This window comes from Mobula hypostoma, chromosome 9 (genome assembly GCF_963921235.1).
Source record: "Mobula hypostoma chromosome 9, sMobHyp1.1, whole genome shotgun sequence".
Lineage (NCBI taxonomy): Eukaryota > Metazoa > Chordata > Chondrichthyes > Myliobatiformes > Myliobatidae > Mobula > Mobula hypostoma.
The window spans coordinates 135,534,175-135,552,658 of NC_086105.1; the positions used below are offsets into that span (position 1 = coordinate 135,534,175).

General features: G+C 40.1%; 2 protein-coding genes across 3 annotated transcripts in view; one reads left to right on the forward strand and one right to left on the reverse strand.

Moving 5' to 3' along the window:
• The first annotated feature begins 17 nt into the window (after positions 1-17).
• On the forward strand, positions 18-18,210 carry LOC134352085 (probable crossover junction endonuclease EME2). 2 transcript variants are annotated; one of them, XM_063059241.1, is made up of 8 exons: positions 18-584; positions 2,559-2,707; positions 6,368-6,460; positions 8,396-8,520; positions 9,812-9,929; positions 10,435-10,550; positions 11,592-11,781; positions 11,942-12,098. In XM_063059241.1, the coding sequence occupies exons 1-8, from the start codon at positions 206-208 to the stop codon at positions 11,957-11,959; spliced, it is 1,188 nt and encodes a 395-aa protein (XP_062915311.1). In that variant the 5' UTR covers positions 18-205; the 3' UTR covers positions 11,960-12,098. The 2 variants fall into 2 exon arrangements, with proteins under 2 accessions (XP_062915311.1, XP_062915310.1); XM_063059240.1 differs by lacking the exon at positions 11,942-12,098 and adding an exon at positions 15,178-18,210 and having other exon boundaries at positions 19-584.
• LOC134352086 (SPRY domain-containing SOCS box protein 3-like) overlaps positions 621-18,484 on the reverse strand; it is a 39,063-nt gene continuing 21,199 nt past the window's right edge. The window contains exon 9 of the mRNA XM_063059248.1: positions 621-742. Coding sequence (XP_062915318.1) covers positions 642-742 — 101 coding nt within the window. The 3' untranslated portion in view covers positions 621-641. The remainder of the gene's footprint in view (positions 743-18,484) is intronic.

Consider the following 18,484-nt stretch of genomic DNA (forward strand, 5'->3'; position numbering starts at 1 on the left):
TTCCTTTGTCTGGCTGCGGCTGGTGGGTCGGCGATGGGGCAGTGCCAGATCCGGGGGTCTCACTGGCAAAGCTTTGTGCTGGGGGCTGGCGTTTGACTGCCCCCGTCCCGGGATGTTTATTGTTCTGAAACCCGGCGATCTGGATCTGGGAGCGCCTTGATCGATTGGATCCAGCCCCGGTTGCAAGGGGGAGGGAGCGGCGAACATGTACCCGGCTCTGAGCTCCTTCTACTGGGCGCCTGTGGCCGTGACGGGCTGGGAGCTGTGCTGTCCGGAGGCCGGCGGCAGGCCGGTTACGGCTGGCGTCCAGACACCCCTGGAAGGGGGAGCGGGAGAGGGTAGCTCGGCCACAGCGGCCGGTGGGGTAGTACGCACAGCGAGCCCTAGCTCCGGTCAGAGGAAGGGCTGCAGCCCCGAGGAGATCCACTTGGCCGAGTGGGGGTCGGAGATACTCCAGCGGGAGAGGGAGGCTGCCAGGGAGGTGGAAAGGCAGGAGAGGGACGAGCGGCAGGCGACGGACATCGCCCTGAAGTACATTCGTCCGGACCAATGTCTGAAGTACATCAGGGTATGCGTGGACCCTGGTGAGTGAGCCTTCGCACCGTTTTGTTTCGTTCCCCGCAAATTATTAACCCGTGACGCTAACAAAGGCAGCAAACACTCAACACGTCAGGCGGCGTCTTTCCACGGAGATGCTCGAATTCCTCCCGCAGATGATGTTCCTTTCCAGCTTCTACCGTCTCTTGTGGAGAGAGAGAAACAGGCTTCAGGTCAACATCGGTTCAAGGTTTTGCTGTGTTACTGTTTCAGATTTCTGGCGTTTGTTTTGATTTGATGTAACTTTAAAAAAAACTATAAATTACTAATATATTATTACACATTACCTGTTATTACTGAGCTAATACAAAGCTAAGTACTTTTATTTTTGTTTTCCTTCCACCTTCCTATTTTAACTAATATATAGTACTGCGCAAGTTTCTCTCTGTCTCTATCTCTCTCTCTCTCTACCTGTCTCATACACACACACACACACACACACACACACAAAGTACAGCATATAGTGCTGTATATTTATTGTCAATTATAATTTTTCAACATATGCCAGTGATACTAAACTAGATTCTGAGGTGTGTGTGAAGTAGGAACGGAGGGGTTCTAATACAAGCAGTTTTATGCGAGGATTTTAATTGGTACTGATTCATGTAAATGAGTGCTTGGTAATATGTTTCTGTTACACCTATTGAGATATAGTGAATAGCTTTGTGTGCCATCCAGACAGATTATTAAGGGGGGCAGTAACACAGTAGCATAATGTAGAATATAGTGTTACAGTTAGAGAGAAAGTACAGTGTAGACTGACAAATAGAGTGCAAAGGCCAGGATGAGGTCGACTGGGAGATCAAGTGTTCATCCGTATTGTATAAGTGGTCTGTTCAAGGGTCTCATGTCAGCAGGATAGAAGCTGCCCCTGAGCCTAGCAATACGAGTTTTGAAGCTTTGGCGTTTCCTGCACAATGGAAGGGTGGAGTGACCAGAGTGGGTGAGGTCTTTGATTACGTTGGCTGGTTTCCCAAGGCTATGGGAAATGTAGGCAGAGTCATTGGAAGGAGCGACTAGCATTCATGATAGATTGGGCTGTGTTTGCAACTCTCTACAATTTCTTGCAGTCTTGGTAAAGGTATTCAGAGGTGTCTAATATAGGAAGGTTCAGGAGGTAACAGTTTAATTGCTAATTTGTTTATTATTGTCACTCACACGGAAATACAGTGGAAAATCTTTGCATATCGTTCAGACAGATCATTCCACACACAAGGACATCAAGGTAGTTGAGTTGATGCCCTCTGTTGGTCGCGGTTGACCATGGATGTTGCGTCCCAGCTATGTGATAAGTAAGGCAGTACGATACGGAGAGCAAGCTGTTGCCCATGTAGCAGGTTTCCCCTCTCCACACAGCTGAGGAATCCAAAGGAACGGCAGATACTGATACAGTTTGGCACCAGTGGCATCACAGAAGTTGCCAGTTAGCGCTGTACTCAACATTGGATTTCAGCTCCAGACTTTTCCTTAAAGTTTACTCCCCAAGCCTTCCCCATGAGCCGGTATAGCTGCAAAGCAGTGGAGATTTGAGATCTAAGTTTTCCTTCTAGATGAGCTGCCAACCACGACTGACGAGTAAAAAAAGAAAGAAAAAAAATAGAATGCAGGATAGCACACATAAAGTGCTGGAGAAACTCAGCAGGTTAAGGCAGCATTTATGAAGAGGAATAATGAGTTGATGTTTCAGGATCAGGAGTTGATGTTCGTCAGGATTCAGGATGTAGTGTTAAAATTAATAATTAAGTGTAAAGGCCATGATAGATTGAGTGATTGAGTTTATCTTTATCATAGTATTTAGAAAGCAATCAATTTACATATAAAACAAAAAAAAGTTAGAACTGTTTGTGACTGATTATTCATTCGGTGGGAACTTCCTGAAATAGTTGAAGTGTTTTTTTTTCTTTCAGTTCTGGAGGGGTGAATTCTGCACTTGAACTGAACATGTGTTGCTCCTCACTTAGCTATTCTGCAGGAGGCTGGCGGCTACGTGTTGCTGGATGTCTTGAACTCGCTGGAATCGGAGTATAGCATTGAGCATCAGTCTGTGCCCTCCACCATAACATGGAGAAGAGAGTTACCTCAAGACATATTGGATGAGCTGTCTGATGAGGTAAGCAGATAGGATGCTTAAAAGGACAACTCGGATTTCTGATTCATTTATTTTGTTACATATACACTGAAACATACAGTGAAATGTATGGTTTGCATTAACAACCAACACACCCAAGGACGTGCTGGGGGCAGCCCACAAGTGTCACCACACATTACAGCGCCAACATAGCACGCCTACAATGTTCAGAAGAACAACATAGAAGACTACAAAACGGAGCCCTCCAAACAACAAGGCAACAACAGCAAAACAATCCCTGTTCCTCCCTCCCTTCTGCCCACCCATGCACATACAGTACATGGTCCTTATGGTCCCTTAACCCAAGACCCTCCTTGTCTTCCTCCCTTTCCTTACATGCCTTGGAACACAGAATGATCATAGTGTAACTCTGGATTCATCACTAGCTCAAACTCACACAGCTTCTACATGCCACTGTAAGATAAAGTATTTTAGTGTGATGCCTTTCACACCTTCCCAAATCATGTTATAGCCATTGGCATACATTTTGAAAGAGGGCAACTGTTCTATCACAGAAAATACTGCAGCCAGTTTTCCCAAAGCAAACTCCCACATACAGCAATGTTTACTAGTGATTTTGGCTGAGAAGTCTATGGTATCAGATTATGCTTTACAAATGTTTTATATTCTGCTCACTAACTAGATTGAAGAGGTTTCTTTTAAGAACAAGAAAATCAAATAATGTCACTCCAGCTCTGAAAACATTTATAATCACTAGAGGCTTTGTAGATGCTGGAAATACAAAGTAACACACACACACACACACACAAAATGCTGGAAGAACTCAGCAGGTCAGGCAGCATCTACGGAAAGCAATAGAGAGTCAACGTCTTCGACCAAACCACTGACTCTTCATTCCTTTTCATAGATGCTGCCTGATGAGTACCTCCAGCATTTTGTGTCTGAAAACATTTAATAGCCAGCAGGAGACCTCTGTGTAAGTGTGCAGGTAGGCACTAGCAGTGTGCAGAGACAGTGGTGTGAATTTGAGCATTGTATTCTGAATTGATTTCTTCATTCACTAGTTATTGATCTCAGAAAAAAATGTGCCAAGACTTCAGTCTTAAACTGAACTATCATTATGAAGAGCAACTCTTTTTCTGTGTTTGTGAGAGCGATTACATTGCAAGCTAAAACTCATGTTGTAAGTAACATATCCTCTTAACTCATCCAAGATGGCTTAGGAAATTCTCTTCTGCATCTTATTGGGGTGCTACTGTAGTTTAGTGGTTAGCACAGGGCTTTACAGATAGATAGATATACTTTATTGATCCTGAGGGAAATTGGGTTTCATTATAGCCACACCAACCAAGCATAGAGCATAAAGATAGCAATACAAAAACCACAAACAATCAAACAACAAAATGCAAACTATGCCAGATGGAAATAAGTCCAGGACCAGCCTATTGGCTCAGGGTGTCTGACCCTCCACGGGAGGAGCTGCAAAGTTCGATGGCCACAGGCAGGAACAACCTCCCGTGACGCCCAGTGTTGTATCTCGGTGGAATGTGGCCGGGGTCCAACAGCAAAAAGTTCAATATCCGGTCTACAAACACGTTCCTCGATCGTAATATGACCTGGATTGTACCATCCGTTGTTAACCAGAACAGTAAGCACCCAACTCCTTTACGCTTACCGCTCTCAGTGCACTTCCGGTCAGCCCGAATGGTCTGGAAGCCATCCATGGAAAAGATTTGATCGGGTATGTCTTCGTGCAGCCCCGTTCCAGTAAAACACATCACACTGCACTCCGGAAATGTTCTCCGACGCCTTTCTAGCGCCGTGAACTCGTCCATTTTATTCCCCACCAAACTCCTCTTCTCCATAAGTCTCTGTTGTCTCGACCCGGTCCTCTTTCCTCGACTTTGTGATCCCCCTCTGCATCCTCTGTGTGTTTTCCTCCAGATTTCAGCAGGGGTGTCCACCACTGTGCTTGCTAAACCGGCCGGCATAAGCTCATCAAATTTGCTGGTGAACGCAGCAGGCCAGACAGCATCTCTAGGAAGAGGTACAGTCGACGTTTCAGGCTGAGATCCTTCGTCAGGACTAACTGAAGGAAGAGCTAGTAAGAGATTTGAAAGTGGGAAGAACTAGCTCTTCCTTCAGTTAGTCCTGATGAAGGGTCTCGGCCCGAAACGTCGACTGTACCTCTTCCTAGGGATGCTGCCTGGCCTGCTGCATTCACCAGACACTTCACCTGTGAGTCGGCTGGGGTGATATACTGTGTCCGGTGCTCCTGATGTGGCCTTCTATATATTGGCGAGACCCAACGCAGACTGGGAGATCGTTTTGCTGAACACCTATGCTCTGTCCACCAGAGAAAGCAGGATTTCCCAGTGGCCACACATTTTAATTCCACATCCCATTCCCATTCTGATATGTCTATCCACAGCCTCCTCTACTGTAAAGATGAAGCCACACTCAGGTTGGAGGAACAACACCTTATATTCCGTCTGGGTAGCCTCCAACCTGATGGCATGAACATTGACTTCTCAAACTTTCGCTAATGCCCCACCTCCCCCTCGTACCCCATCCGTTATTTATTTATATACACACACATTCTTTCTCTCTCTCTCCTTTTTCTCCCTCTGTCCCTCTGACTATACCCCTTGCCCATCCTCTGGGTTCCCCCCCTCCCCCTTTTCCTTCTCCCTGGGCCTCCTGTCCCATGATCCTCTCGTATCCCTTTTGCCAATTAACTGTCCAGCTCTTGGCTCCATCCCTCCCCCTCCTGTCTTCTCCTATCATTTGGATCTCCCCCTCCCCCTCCCCCTTTCAAATCTCTTACTAGCTCTTCCTTCAGATAGTCCTGACGAAGGGTCTCGGCCCGAAACATCGACTGTACCTCTTCCTAGAGATGCTGCCTGGCCTGCTGCATTCACCAGCAAATTTGATGAGTGTTGCTTGAATTTCCAGCATCTGCAGAATTCCTCGTGTTTGCGGCGTAAGCTCAATCAGCTGGTCCCTGGAATAAACAATGCAACCATGCTTCTACCCCGCTAATGAGACGTGTCAGAATGTAACTATTTCCAGCACTAAAAACCCAAATAAAATTCTCTCTACCAGCATGTTAGAGAGGGTGCAGCTTCAACGTGTTACCGTGGGAAAAAAAATACAAAAAATAACGTAAGTTAAAAAAGTAAGAAGGAAAAAGTAAGAATACTCGTCGGAACGTCTGTAACAGGCTGCATGCACGACCGGCGCATGCGCACATAATGCAGATGGGGACTTCAGAGTTCAATTCCGATGCCCTCTTTAAGAAGTTTGTACGTCCTTCCTGTGAGCGCATGGGTTTCCTCCCTTATTTCAAAAATGTACCAGTTAGTAGATTAATTGGTCATTGTAAATAGTTCTGTGATTAGGCTAGGGTTAAATAGATACAGTGTAGCTTGTTGGGCTGGACAGTCCTGTTCTATGCTGTATTTCCAAATAAAATAAAGTAACATACATTCTAAGTTGATTACTGCATCAACTTAGACAGATCTCTACATCGAAGGAGGATAATTCTGTGTTTAGAGGACACAGGAAAATAATGGTCATTTAAACAAAAGAAAACATGTATATCTTAAGGGTCTAAAATAATTAGATGATCAATTTATCCTTGCATTGTAGTTCACTTGGTGACATTGTTTGTGCTTTCAGGCTAAATATGTGTACAAGTCTAAGGAGGAAAATCAAATTCTGGTGCTGCTTTCACCAAATTACTTCCTTAACATGGTGTGGTCACATAAACAGGTAAGGATCAAATTGATGTCTCTGTGCAGCAAGGATGGAGAGATGGAGAGAATGCATGGTGGAGGAAGGGGGGCGGAGGTGAGGATTTTTGTTTAAAAAAATAACATGAAAATATAGGAAGCAACATTCAAATATAAGAAAATTTAATCAACATATTCCTATATGAAGGGATAGGGGTTAGTGCAGGAAAGTGGAACTAAGGCAATGCAAATACTTAAGTCTTTATTCTCCGTCAACATCACAGTGGATTGATCTGTAATTTATTGCCATCTTAAATCTTTACTTCTGATCTTTTCCACCAGCTGCTTTTCTAACAGAACAGTGGCACAATATTGACACAGACACAAGACATTTTTATTTCACAAGTTTATGGCAGATCATTTGCCTTAGTTCTACTGTCTTGCCTCTCCCTCTGCTTCTTGCTTGGCCCTCTACTTATCTCTCTGGTTTTCACTCTGATGGATGGGTTGCATTGCAGGAGATGGTGTAGTGTACTTGAGAAAAGAGCTCTGGTTCTGTATTTGGAGCAAGGTTGGGTCTCTTCAACTACATACTTCTTTACTTTCCTATTGTCCATAAATGTTTGTGACACATTACTGTTAGCTTTTTACCTTTTATCATGAAGTAGCTGCTAATTCAGTCCTGTTGGCTCTGACGACATTTGTGTTATGCCTAAACCTCAATCCCATTCTCACTTCTGCCCCAATCCATTGTTACAACCCCCGTTAACCTCACCCAGGGATTTTCCTCTCTCCGCCAGTTCCTTCTCAACTTCTTGATGGTTTATTGCAAAGAGCCTCAAACAAAATAAATTGTGCTTTTGTGTAGGAAGTAGGCCAATGTTTGTTTAGGATGTAGAGCAGTAGGGTAGTGTTAACGATTAGTGCATCGCTTTCCAGCACCAGCTTTCACCGATTGGGTTCAATTCCTGCCACTGGCTGTAAGGAGTTTATGCATTCTCCCCATGAACACAGATATACAGTAAGGGTTAGTGTGTTGTGGGCATGCTACATTTGCGCTGGAAGCATGGTAACACTTGCGGGCTGCCCAGCACAACTCTTGTTGATTTGACATAAGCAATGCTTTTCACTGTATGTTTCAATGTCCATGTGACAATAAAAAAAGGTTAAGCTTTACTTTAAAAGATTTTTTTTTCTTTTGGTCTTTAATTCCCTCTCGCCTCCTATTATCCGAGATGACTTGTGCTGCATAGAGAACTTCTTTCACCTCAGACGGTTGAAGAAGTTTGGTGTGGGCCCCCAGATCCTAAGAACTTTCTACAGGGGCATAATTGAAAGCATCCTGACTGGCTGCATCACTGCCGGGTATGGGAACTGTAATTCCCTCAATCCCAAGACTCTGCAGAGAGTGGTGCAGACAGCCCAGCGCATCTGTAGATGTGAACTTCCCACTATTCAGGACATTTACAAAGACGGGTGTGTTTTTTAAAAAAAAAAGGCCCGAAGGATCATCGGGGACCTGAGTCACCCCAACCACAATCTATTCCAGCTGCTACCATCCGGGAAAACGGTACCGCAGCATAAAAGCCAGGACCAACAGGCTCCAGGACAGCTTCTTCCACCAGGCCATCAGACTGATTAAGTCATGCTGACACAACTGAATTTCCATGTTATATTGACTATCCTGTTGTACATTCTATTTATTATAAATTACTATAAATTGCACATTTAGACAGAGACATAACACAAAGATTTTTACTCATGTATATGATGGATGTAAGTAATAAAGTCAATTAAATTAATTGCCAAGGCATAGAAATCTAGGGACCTAGTGTTGGTAAATGGGATTAATGTAGATTGATAATCAATGGCTAGCATGGATGTAGTGGGCCAAAGGGCCAGTAACTGTGCTACATGACTAATTCTCATGTTAATCATTCAAGGGGATCAGTTTAGCTTTTTTTTTGCTTGACAGAAAATGAAAGGCATTTTCATGGAAAACATCTGTGAAACATTTGACAGCTTCATAATGAGAGTTCTGGACAAGCGGTTTCATAGAAAAGCCACATTGGCTGTCATCGGCTTGGATACCTACACAAGGTAAATGTGAGTTCACAATATTTCCCAGAAATCTGTTTTCTTTTCAGCCTTGCAACAGATTTAATAATTTCTGTGTAATCTGTTATAAATGGAAGGATGAACTGGCATTGGAAAGAGCTCAAAGGTGGTTTACAAGAATGATCCTGGGAATGAAAGGATTAATGTATAGGAAACAGTTGTTGGCTCCGGACCTGTACTTGTGGAATTTAGAAGAATAAGGGGAGAAATTTCATTGAAACCTGTGCATATAGAAAGGCCTGGAAAACTTGGACATGGAGAAGACATTTTCAATAGTAGAAGAGTCAAGGACCAAAGGGGCCACACTCAGAGAAGTATGTTCCTTTTGAACAGAGATGAAGAGGAATTTCTTTGGGCAGAAAGCAGCGTATCTGTGGGATTCATTGCCACAGACAGATGTGAGGCCAGGTCATGGGGTGTATTTAAAGCAAAGGTTGATAGGTAAAGCAGTCTTGATGGGCAGAATGGCCTAATTCTGCTCCTCTGTATTATCTTTTAAAATTATCTTCTTGCATAAATTACTGAGCTAAAGGTTGATGTAATCTCTTTTACCCTTAAGTAGCAAAGAACATTCCCATAAGCCATTGCTCCATTCATGTATCTATGTTGATACATTGGAGGCTTCTGGGCTTTCTTATACCATATATAGGGATTTAAAAAGATTAATTAATTTCATAAATCTGAGTTAATGTGAAAGTTCAATGGCAGAAATATCAATTAGCAATGATTGATAAACAAAATCAGCTGGACGAACTCAGAAGGTTGAGCAACATCTGTGGGAGGAAAGGAACTATTGAGGTTTTGTTCCAAAACGTTGACCATTCCTTTCCCTCCACAGATGCCGCTAGACCCATGAGTTCTTTCATCAGATAGTCTGTTGCTCCAGATCTCCAATTAGAACAGGTAACTGCCTTTAACTTAGAACTTCTCAGCAAATCCCTTTCCATGGAAAATGTCCTTTTTACCATAATTTAGACTGATTTTATTTTAAAGATATTAAGCACATTGATGTAAGTTTTTTTGAAAACAAGTGTGATGGTGTACAGAACACCCCAGTAGGGGTGGTGGTAGAGGTAAATACATTAGGAGCATTTAAGAAACTTAGATAGGCACATATGATAGAAAAGTGGAGGGTTCTGTGGGAGGAAAGGGTTAGATTGACTTTAAACTAGGTTAAAAGGTTGGCACAACATTGTAGGCTGAAGGTCCTGTACTGTTCTATGTTCTATAATCACTGATTTGTTACTTAACATAGTTTTCTTAAATTATTTAGGGAAAAGGGGCTTTACAGCCCAGTGAAAAGGCAACAGAATTCAGAAAACAACACTGATGAAGATTCAGAATCTTGGGTTAGCAAGGAGCTGGGGTTGACCTGTGCAGATTTGGATGAGGTCTGTGTTGTTTTGTACATTAGTTGGTTTCTCATTTCTCCAAACTGACTGACAATCCAGTGCCAATGACAAGTGGGAAAATGAGGAATTTTTTTTTTCCAATGCACCCAGTAGTTCTGTTCTGGACTTCACTAATCATGACCGTGTGGGAGCAAAATCAATTAATGCCGTACAAATGGTATTGGGTAAATCCGTGGCAAATAAGCATGGGGATGGGTCTGTTGGGATCGTTCTGTTAAAAGCAGGTCAGACCTATGGGTTGAATGGTCTTCATTCCCTGCCTTAACTAATCTACGATTAGATGACCAAGCCTTTTGTTGAATAAAAAGTAGAATTATTTAATCTATAGAAATAGCAAGGATGCAAGAATATATAATAGTGCTTAAATTTGCAGAGCCTATGGAATTCCTATGCACATACCGTATTACTTTAGGAATGAGAAATAGCAGAAGATTCCTCAGTCTTACTCTGGATCAAGCTCACCTTTTTCCTGTTTTGTGTTCAGGTACAGGTGGCATTACAACTGCAAACGCACACAACAGTTTGGTTCTTAGAGAACTGGCAACAATTTGCAGATCATGTTGCAACACTTACAAAGGCTATAGCCCGATCTCCTTTCAAGTAAGTAAGCCACAGTGAATACCCATGCATCAAAGGAACTAATGTTTAAAAACTAGTTTGGAGGAGTATTTTTTTCTCTGTTGGGTACAAATTAAAAAAAAATGTTTTTATTTTAGAGTTCATTTTTGTTTTTGAGGATTCTTATGTTGAATCTGCTATATGGTTTCTCTGGTAAGACCATAAAACAGAGGAGCAAAAATCAGACATTCGGCCCATCGAGTCTGCTCCGCCATTTAAGGTGTAGGTTGTCTGGGTGGCTATGAATAGAGCAGAACATTGAGTCAGTCCTAAGGAGCTGGCTCTCATGCATTTTCTAAGCTGCCTTTACAACTACAGCACATGTTTTAGAGGTATCTTTTGTCTGATAGCATTACTGTAGAGGAAATGTACACAAGATTTTTTTTCTAAACACACAAAACCATTGTTTTCGTGATCCTTGAAAAAATCCTGTTCATTTTTACAACATACTTTAGTTATTGAAAATACTTCTCCAAAAAAATGTTAATGCAACACCTACAGTGGTTTCAGTTTTCCTACATCTAATCAGTGGTGCTGGAGTTTTACCTTTGTGTTCACCAGGTTGAGTTATTGACTTCGTATTACACAGTTCCAATGGCTGCCGATTCTTTCGATCCCACAAATAAGTTACTTAATAGAAATGTAGTTTAAGATTTATCCACGCAAACACGAGGAAATCTGCAGATGCTGGAAATTCAAGCCACACACATCAAAGTTGCTGGTGAATGCAGCAGGCCAGGCAGCATCTCTAGGAAGAGGTACAGCCGACGTTTCAGGCTAAGACCCTTCATCAGGACTAACGAAGGGTCTCAGCCTGAAACGTCGACTGTACCTCTTCCTAGAGATGCTGCCTGGCCTGTTGCATTCACCGACAACTTTGACGTGTGTGGGTTAAGATTTATCCATATTGCTCTGCATTTGAAATTAGCTGAACTTGTGTCTTAATACAATGGTTAAAGGAATGTATTTTCAAAAATAAAACTTCTTTTGACAAGACATTCTTGTGAAAATAATTTTGTTTAGAAAGCAGACTGAGAAAATGACCTTCTCCTTCTGTCCTGATGGAACGTGGTCCACTGGTGTGAAAGTGGACAAGGATGGAAAGGGCCTCCTGAAATTGTGGAAAAAACAGCTTCAGCAGCTCAACAGGATCACCCAACCAGTGGCAATGGCAATAGCACAAGCTTACCCTACACCACAGCTGCTCGTGCGGGTAATGGCAGCTATATATAAATATCTGCCATTTTTCTCATTCACGTCTCTGCTAATAGTTTCCACTCTGTCCATCCATCTTAATAGTTTCCACTATTCATCTTGCCATGTTATTAATATACAGTGAAACCTTGATTATCCATAGTCTTTATTATCCACAGAAGTTACCACGGAATTAGGTTACCATCAAGAGATGGAGCAAATGTATTTTTTTTTTAAAAGCTGGCTGCTCCTTAACCATCTGGGTTCTTGTTCCAACTACTGTAGGTAAGTAGTTGTTATTTGGATGTCGATAGTCACATACTTGATTTTCTGTGCTTCATTAGTGTTTAACTTTAGGCTAAAAAAAAAATAAAGCAGGAGATCAGAAGCAAGCAGTTTCCCAAAAAATCCATACCAGATACTGGATTAATTGGAAAAAAGAGCTTGAATCATAAACCAGAAACCAAGCAAGGGATAAAGGTACCTGTATAAATTACAATGTTAATTATTTTTCAGGATTGGTTAACAGTTCAATGATTATTGCAACATATTATCCAATAGAACAATAGAAAGGAGATAGGCCTTGGCATCTTTCCATATAGATGTTCACATTTTCCTCTGAAAATTTCCCTTTGTGAGGGATAATCGAGGTTCTACTGTGCTTGCATTGTAGACTACTAATAACCATGCTTCAAAATAATTGTGGTCATCCAAATTTCTTGCTGCCCATATTTTAACACACACCAGTACTGTTTGCCTAATTTCCCTAGTGCTGACTATTGACTTTAACAACTTTCAGTTGAGAAATGTTTTAAAAACACATACTTATTTTCAATTACCTTACTGTAGCTTAATTTTCCTCGTCAACCCATAACTCTCAGATGTCAGTGCTGCTTTACCTCTAGATTCCAACAGCTGAGAATTTAATCACTTCCTCAATAGCCATGTCTTCAGCTGCCTAAGCCTTATGATCTGGCATTCTCTTTTATCTTCTCACTTTCTCCTGACTTTGTTTTACTGTGTGAACATCTCCTGAAACTATTTCCTTAAGTAGCTCACTTTTATATTTTATAATGCTATTGTCAAATGTTTTAAGATGTTTTGTGATAAAGGTATTATGTAAATGAAATTATTCAGTTTCACAATATAAGCAGTTTGATGCCTATTTTTAATGTCAATGCATGAGATGTAAGCAGAAGAGGCATTAATAAAGGAAAGAGTCACTTTACTGCAGTGACATGGGGAAGAATATTGAACTTTATTGCCACAATCTATTGATCTTGTCTAAGTTCTTTGAGGGGAAATTCCTTTTTTATATCTTCTTGAGGGGTACTGTTTATATCAATTTCCTGCGTTAACAAAAATGTCCTAATTTTACCCTTTATTTTTATGCTGATGCACTTGTGCTATGCCGAACTGACGGGGTTCCATCTTTCAGTTCATTTCTTCAACATCAGGCTAATCAGTGATTTGCATGCATTGAGTCAGCTTCTATCTTCCTTTTATAAAGAGTCTGGTAATTTTACTTTGTTCAGATTTATTCTTATCCAAATTCTTTTCAAAACTGATCTAAACAACTTAATGTATTTGTTCCTTTAAAAAAAACAATAAAAACAAGGTTCTTTGATTCATTTTAAACTTAAATTGAAAAAAAATTGTCTAAACACTACCCTTGCTCATTTGGTACTTTTTGATTCTATTTGCTTTGTAGATTTAAAATGATTGGAATTAATTTTATAGAACAAGTTTACAAAGTGGATAGTAAACAATGTTTGCACTAAATCCTTCTAGAGCAACCCAAGATTAATCATTGATTTTTGATAATTTTCTGATTGAATGCTTTATATATGTTTTCCCTTGCTGCAGAATCCTCATTAAGACTGAGCAGATTCACGAAAAATCATTCCCTCTTGCTCTTGTTGCATTTTGATATGGTTCTCCCAAAGAATTCTGAACATTTGCAATATAAACAAACTTTCTACTCTTTCTGCTGCAAACACTCAAGATAATAGTACATGTATTACTGTGCTCTGGAAAACATTTGGTACCAGTACCAATCCCAGCTTTTAACCAACTATCTATCCATTCTACTGCATTTTTAAACATTCACCTTGATTTTAAACACAGAAGTTGAGCCTCTACAACACCTCTAAATGCTTTACAAGTACCCGTTATCCACACATCATCTTCACCTAACTTAAAAAAAACACTAAATTGCCATACATGGTTTCTTTTGAACACATTTGCAATGTGAGATTTTCTTTACCTTAATTTATCCCACACTGCCCCCAAGAAACTTGCTGCTACTCATTTAAAGTGATCAATGTTAAATTGGCCTCCCAACATTTCTCTAGTATGACATGTTTAAAGATTGGAGATTTCCTCTTCAAATTCTCTCAGCATGCATTCAGGAACTCTTGTTTTCCCCCCAAAAATTACAATTCTTCCCCCCCCACCCCCAAGAATTATCATACATATATTTGGCCATTATAGCACAATGTTTTACAATACCAGTGAACAGGTTCAATTCCTGCTGTTCCCTACAAGCAGCTTGCATGTTCTCTGTGAATGTGGGGGTTTCTTCTGAGTGTTCCAGTTTCCTCCCACAATCTAAGGCTGCACTGGTTAGGAAGTCAATTGGTCATTATAAACTGTGATTAGGCTAGGGTTATATTGGGAGTTGCTGGATGATATGGCTCAAAGGGGGCAGAAAGGCCTGTTCCACACTGCATCTCAATAAATAAATACTTCACACTTTTTGCAGGGAAGTAACATTCATTCAGCCCCTTTTCTGTAACTTATTTTTATCTCCATTATTCTTTAATATAATAATGGATCCTAATTTTTCCACTCATTACATTTTAATCCTCTGTATTTGCAGTAACTCCAGCTGTTCATCTTTTTTGAAGAATATTTAGTTTGTGCACAATAATTAAAATTTCCTAATTGGTTTAGACAGGCAATTCTAGTACATATGGTCTTATTCTTTGACTGCTGCTGCTCTTGCCATTTCCTTTTTAAACAGGACCAATTAAATATAGTTTCAGATGTGTCAATGTTTTCCTAAAACAAGATGAAGCAGCATTGTTAAACTGAAAGAATTGTTGCCGATAGTTGTAGCATTCCATCACATTTAGCCATTTCCATTATCCTTAATTCAGTTTTCACTGGATAAACAGTCATCCATTATTTCAGTCCTGTTGTTTAACATTTCTCTTCACTCCGGTTTGCCTGCCCCTTGCATCCTTTCCCTCTATGCAATGGAATAGCAGTCCTCTTATGCCTCATCCTAAAAAAATAAATTCAGTTTTTCTGTGGCCTATCATTTTCAATCTCAACATGTTAATAATGCTGTAAAATGTTTACTGCCTGACAGATAAAATTCACAGTTGTGCCTTAACATTATGCATTAAAGGCTTATAGACAATGCACTACAGAATGGGAGAAGCAGAATCTGTTATCGGAGGTGAAAGTGGAAGCTGGAGGAAAACGTGTGGATCGACGTGTTGGACCAGATATATCCCGCAGGTTGTACATTTTCATGACCTCAGAAAATTCTGACATAGTCTTGGATAAAAGTGGTTAAATAGATCAGATGAAAACAAAATGGTGCATTTTATGAACTTTTTATATAAAATACATTAGCAGGGTTGTCTGTATTTGAAAACAGTTTAGCGTTAGCAGTATGTTATTGAAACCTTATTACTTGTGAGCTCTAAACTGTTTTTATTAAAACAGTTACTTTCAATTTCTTGTAGTGGATTAATAAACAGTGTCACAGGCCAGTTTCTAATTCAATATACAAAACGTAGCTGCTCACACGGTAACAAAAGCTGTTAATGCAAGTCAAAATTCTAGAATAATGTTTTCACAAAATTGACATGTGGGTCCAGCAGGAACATTTATGGAAAAGGTTTGCCAATTAAATAAAAATCTAAACTTATGGTAGTTGCATAGATTAACCCAACCCTGTTGAGTTATATACAAGTCTTCAGCAGACAGGGAGCAGTGGAGAGATTAGGCACACCATCTTCTGGAAGTTAAAGAATTGATAAACTTTGAAGGAAGGTGCCAATTGTCAAAGACAATTTTTCCAGCCACAGGATCTCTGCAGAAATTCCAGTGCAGTGTCATAGGCCCAACCACCATAGGCTCATCAACTGCAGTTTTTCTATCAAGTGGGGGTGTACACCAATGTTTCCACCTTGTTCAACTCCATTTGCCACTCTACAGTAAATAACAGTTCTAGATCGCATCCAACTTAAATGGCGCAACATTGAGGCATGGGATGATAAATAACAAGTACCATTTACATTAGGCAATAATTCCAGGCATCTACCCACTTACCCTTGACTTTCAACACCAAGTTTCCAAATATTGAACATGGTGGGTAGCACTTTAGAACAGAAGATCAACTGGGCAAGCTAAATGTGTATGCACTAGCTGCAAGAGGTCAGAAGCTGGTTATAAGAGTTAGAAAGATTAAAAGGAAAAATAATGTGGGTATAAATACTGTGGCTTCAAAAGGCTGGGCATCTGCAGCAAATAAATCACCTTCTGATACCTGAGACTTTCCACAGAGCACAAGTCAGGAGTGTGATAGAATTCTCTCCACCTATCTGGAAGGGTACAACAGCAACACTGATAACACTATGTAGAACGAAGCAATCTACTTGAATGGATGTCTATTCTACCTCCTTGAATATTTATTGCTTCCAACTTTAACAAAATTCACTCTAAACACTCAACTGCTCCCAAATGCAAAGCCCTGTATCACTAAGACAAGTGCTGCAGATGCATGGAAAGATCCTGACATGGAAATATCACTTCCTTTCCTAATGCCAGATCTAAATCCAGAACCCACTTCCTACAGTGCTGTGAAAGCACTATCACCAGAATTGCAGCAGCTCAAGGTAACCACTCAGTAGCTCAAAGAGGAGACATGGCCAGCTTCACCTTTTTGCTAAATCAAAGCAAATCAGTGGCATATTACCAACCGATAGGACCTATGCTTCCCAAAGGATTAGGAATCATTGGGTAGCATCTTCATTGAGTTTATTGCAAGTCATAAACCTCTCAGAATTTACTGTGTTACCACTTGGCACAGCAAATAAGCCAATAAGCTATTAACTGTATTTGGTCATACCCACACTGGCTTTAACATGTTTTACAGGGAAAATACTTCTCAGTTTAAGAAAAAAGCACTTAATCTTGCATGAAAACTGCAAGACCGTGTTTAAAAACTTGGCACTTGTGGCAAATCCACAAAAATAAATTGAACAAAATTTGTGCTAAAATGTGAGCTTTAATGATGAAGACTAATTGTTTAGACAATATCAAAATCTACTTCACCAATGAAATAGTTCCAAAATTTCAGACTTTAGATAGCATGAAAAGCTAGACTGGAGGAAGCGAGTAACTGGCTACATGAGCTTTAGCCAGGTAATCCAATTTTAAATGCCACTGAGCATTGAGATTTTAAATTCAAAATAATGATTTATGAAAAAGGGCGATAGGCTGCTTAAAATACAAGTGCACACATACTAAAATACCAGTATATTGTTTTGGTATTTAAACGGTTTACAAATGTAATCCCTTCCATTTGGTCACCATCTAGCATGAGAACAGTAAACTGCTGATACCTCAGCTCCCAGTTCTCTGCTCCAATTAGGGATAGAAGATCTTTAACTGCTTTCCACTACAGGATTATCACCACTGGAGTTGAGGCCTCATTAATACAGGAAGCAGATAAAATAACTGTTCAAAACTGAAGGTAGTTTTACAGTCCTAAATACTGCCATATCCTCCATTGCAACCAGATTTACAAACCAAACTAATGAAAATGAAACAAAATCACAACTAGGAATTAAAAAAAGGGACCAAATCAAAAGATTGGCATTAAGTACATTTTGGGAATAAAATGTAGATAATTACCTTTTGCTAGAGAACTGTTGTAAGCATATTAGTAAGAAATATTGGAGGAAACTTCATTAAATTTCTCTGAATACTTAAGTTGAACTTGAAAAAAAAAACTATTGAAAAAAAAGGATTAAATGCAAGTGAATAGCCCTGGGATTTATAGGGATGAAATTCAAGTTACCATGACAATCAGTGATGTTAGTCCCTTTCATTTGAACAAGTCAGAAGCAATTCAGATTCCAGTAGGAATGACCTGTTTTGATTGGGAGTTGCTTAAAACTTGTCCACATGAGCCATCAAGCTTTGGTTTTAAAACTGGTCCACCTGCTCTGGAGTACCAAAGTTTGTAACTTGATTAGGACAAAGTTTATATTTAGGCAATGCTACAAGAGAAAAATGAATCATTTGAAGGTGCTAACTTAGAAATTAGCTTACAGAAATTAAGGAAGCAAAGAATAAGGTTAACCTTAAAATTGCTTTAGTTCAGATCTGCTCAGGTATAAAATTAAACCTGCCCCCAAATGAAACATCAGTCTGAACCCAAATTATTTTTTGTGTTAATAACTGGGCGCAAATTGAAAATTAATCAGGTCCAGGTCAAGTAACCAGCTTCAATTCCTGTTTTGATTTATGAAACTTAGGTCTCCCAATTAGCAATAACAAAGTTATCGATAAAATTTAAGCAAAGAAGCCAGTTCAATGTGATTTAATGAGCCAATACATTTTTTTGAATTAATTGAGATTCAATCTGCAAAGAAAATGTTTGGAGCAATTTTTACAATATGTAAAGTAGTGGATGATGA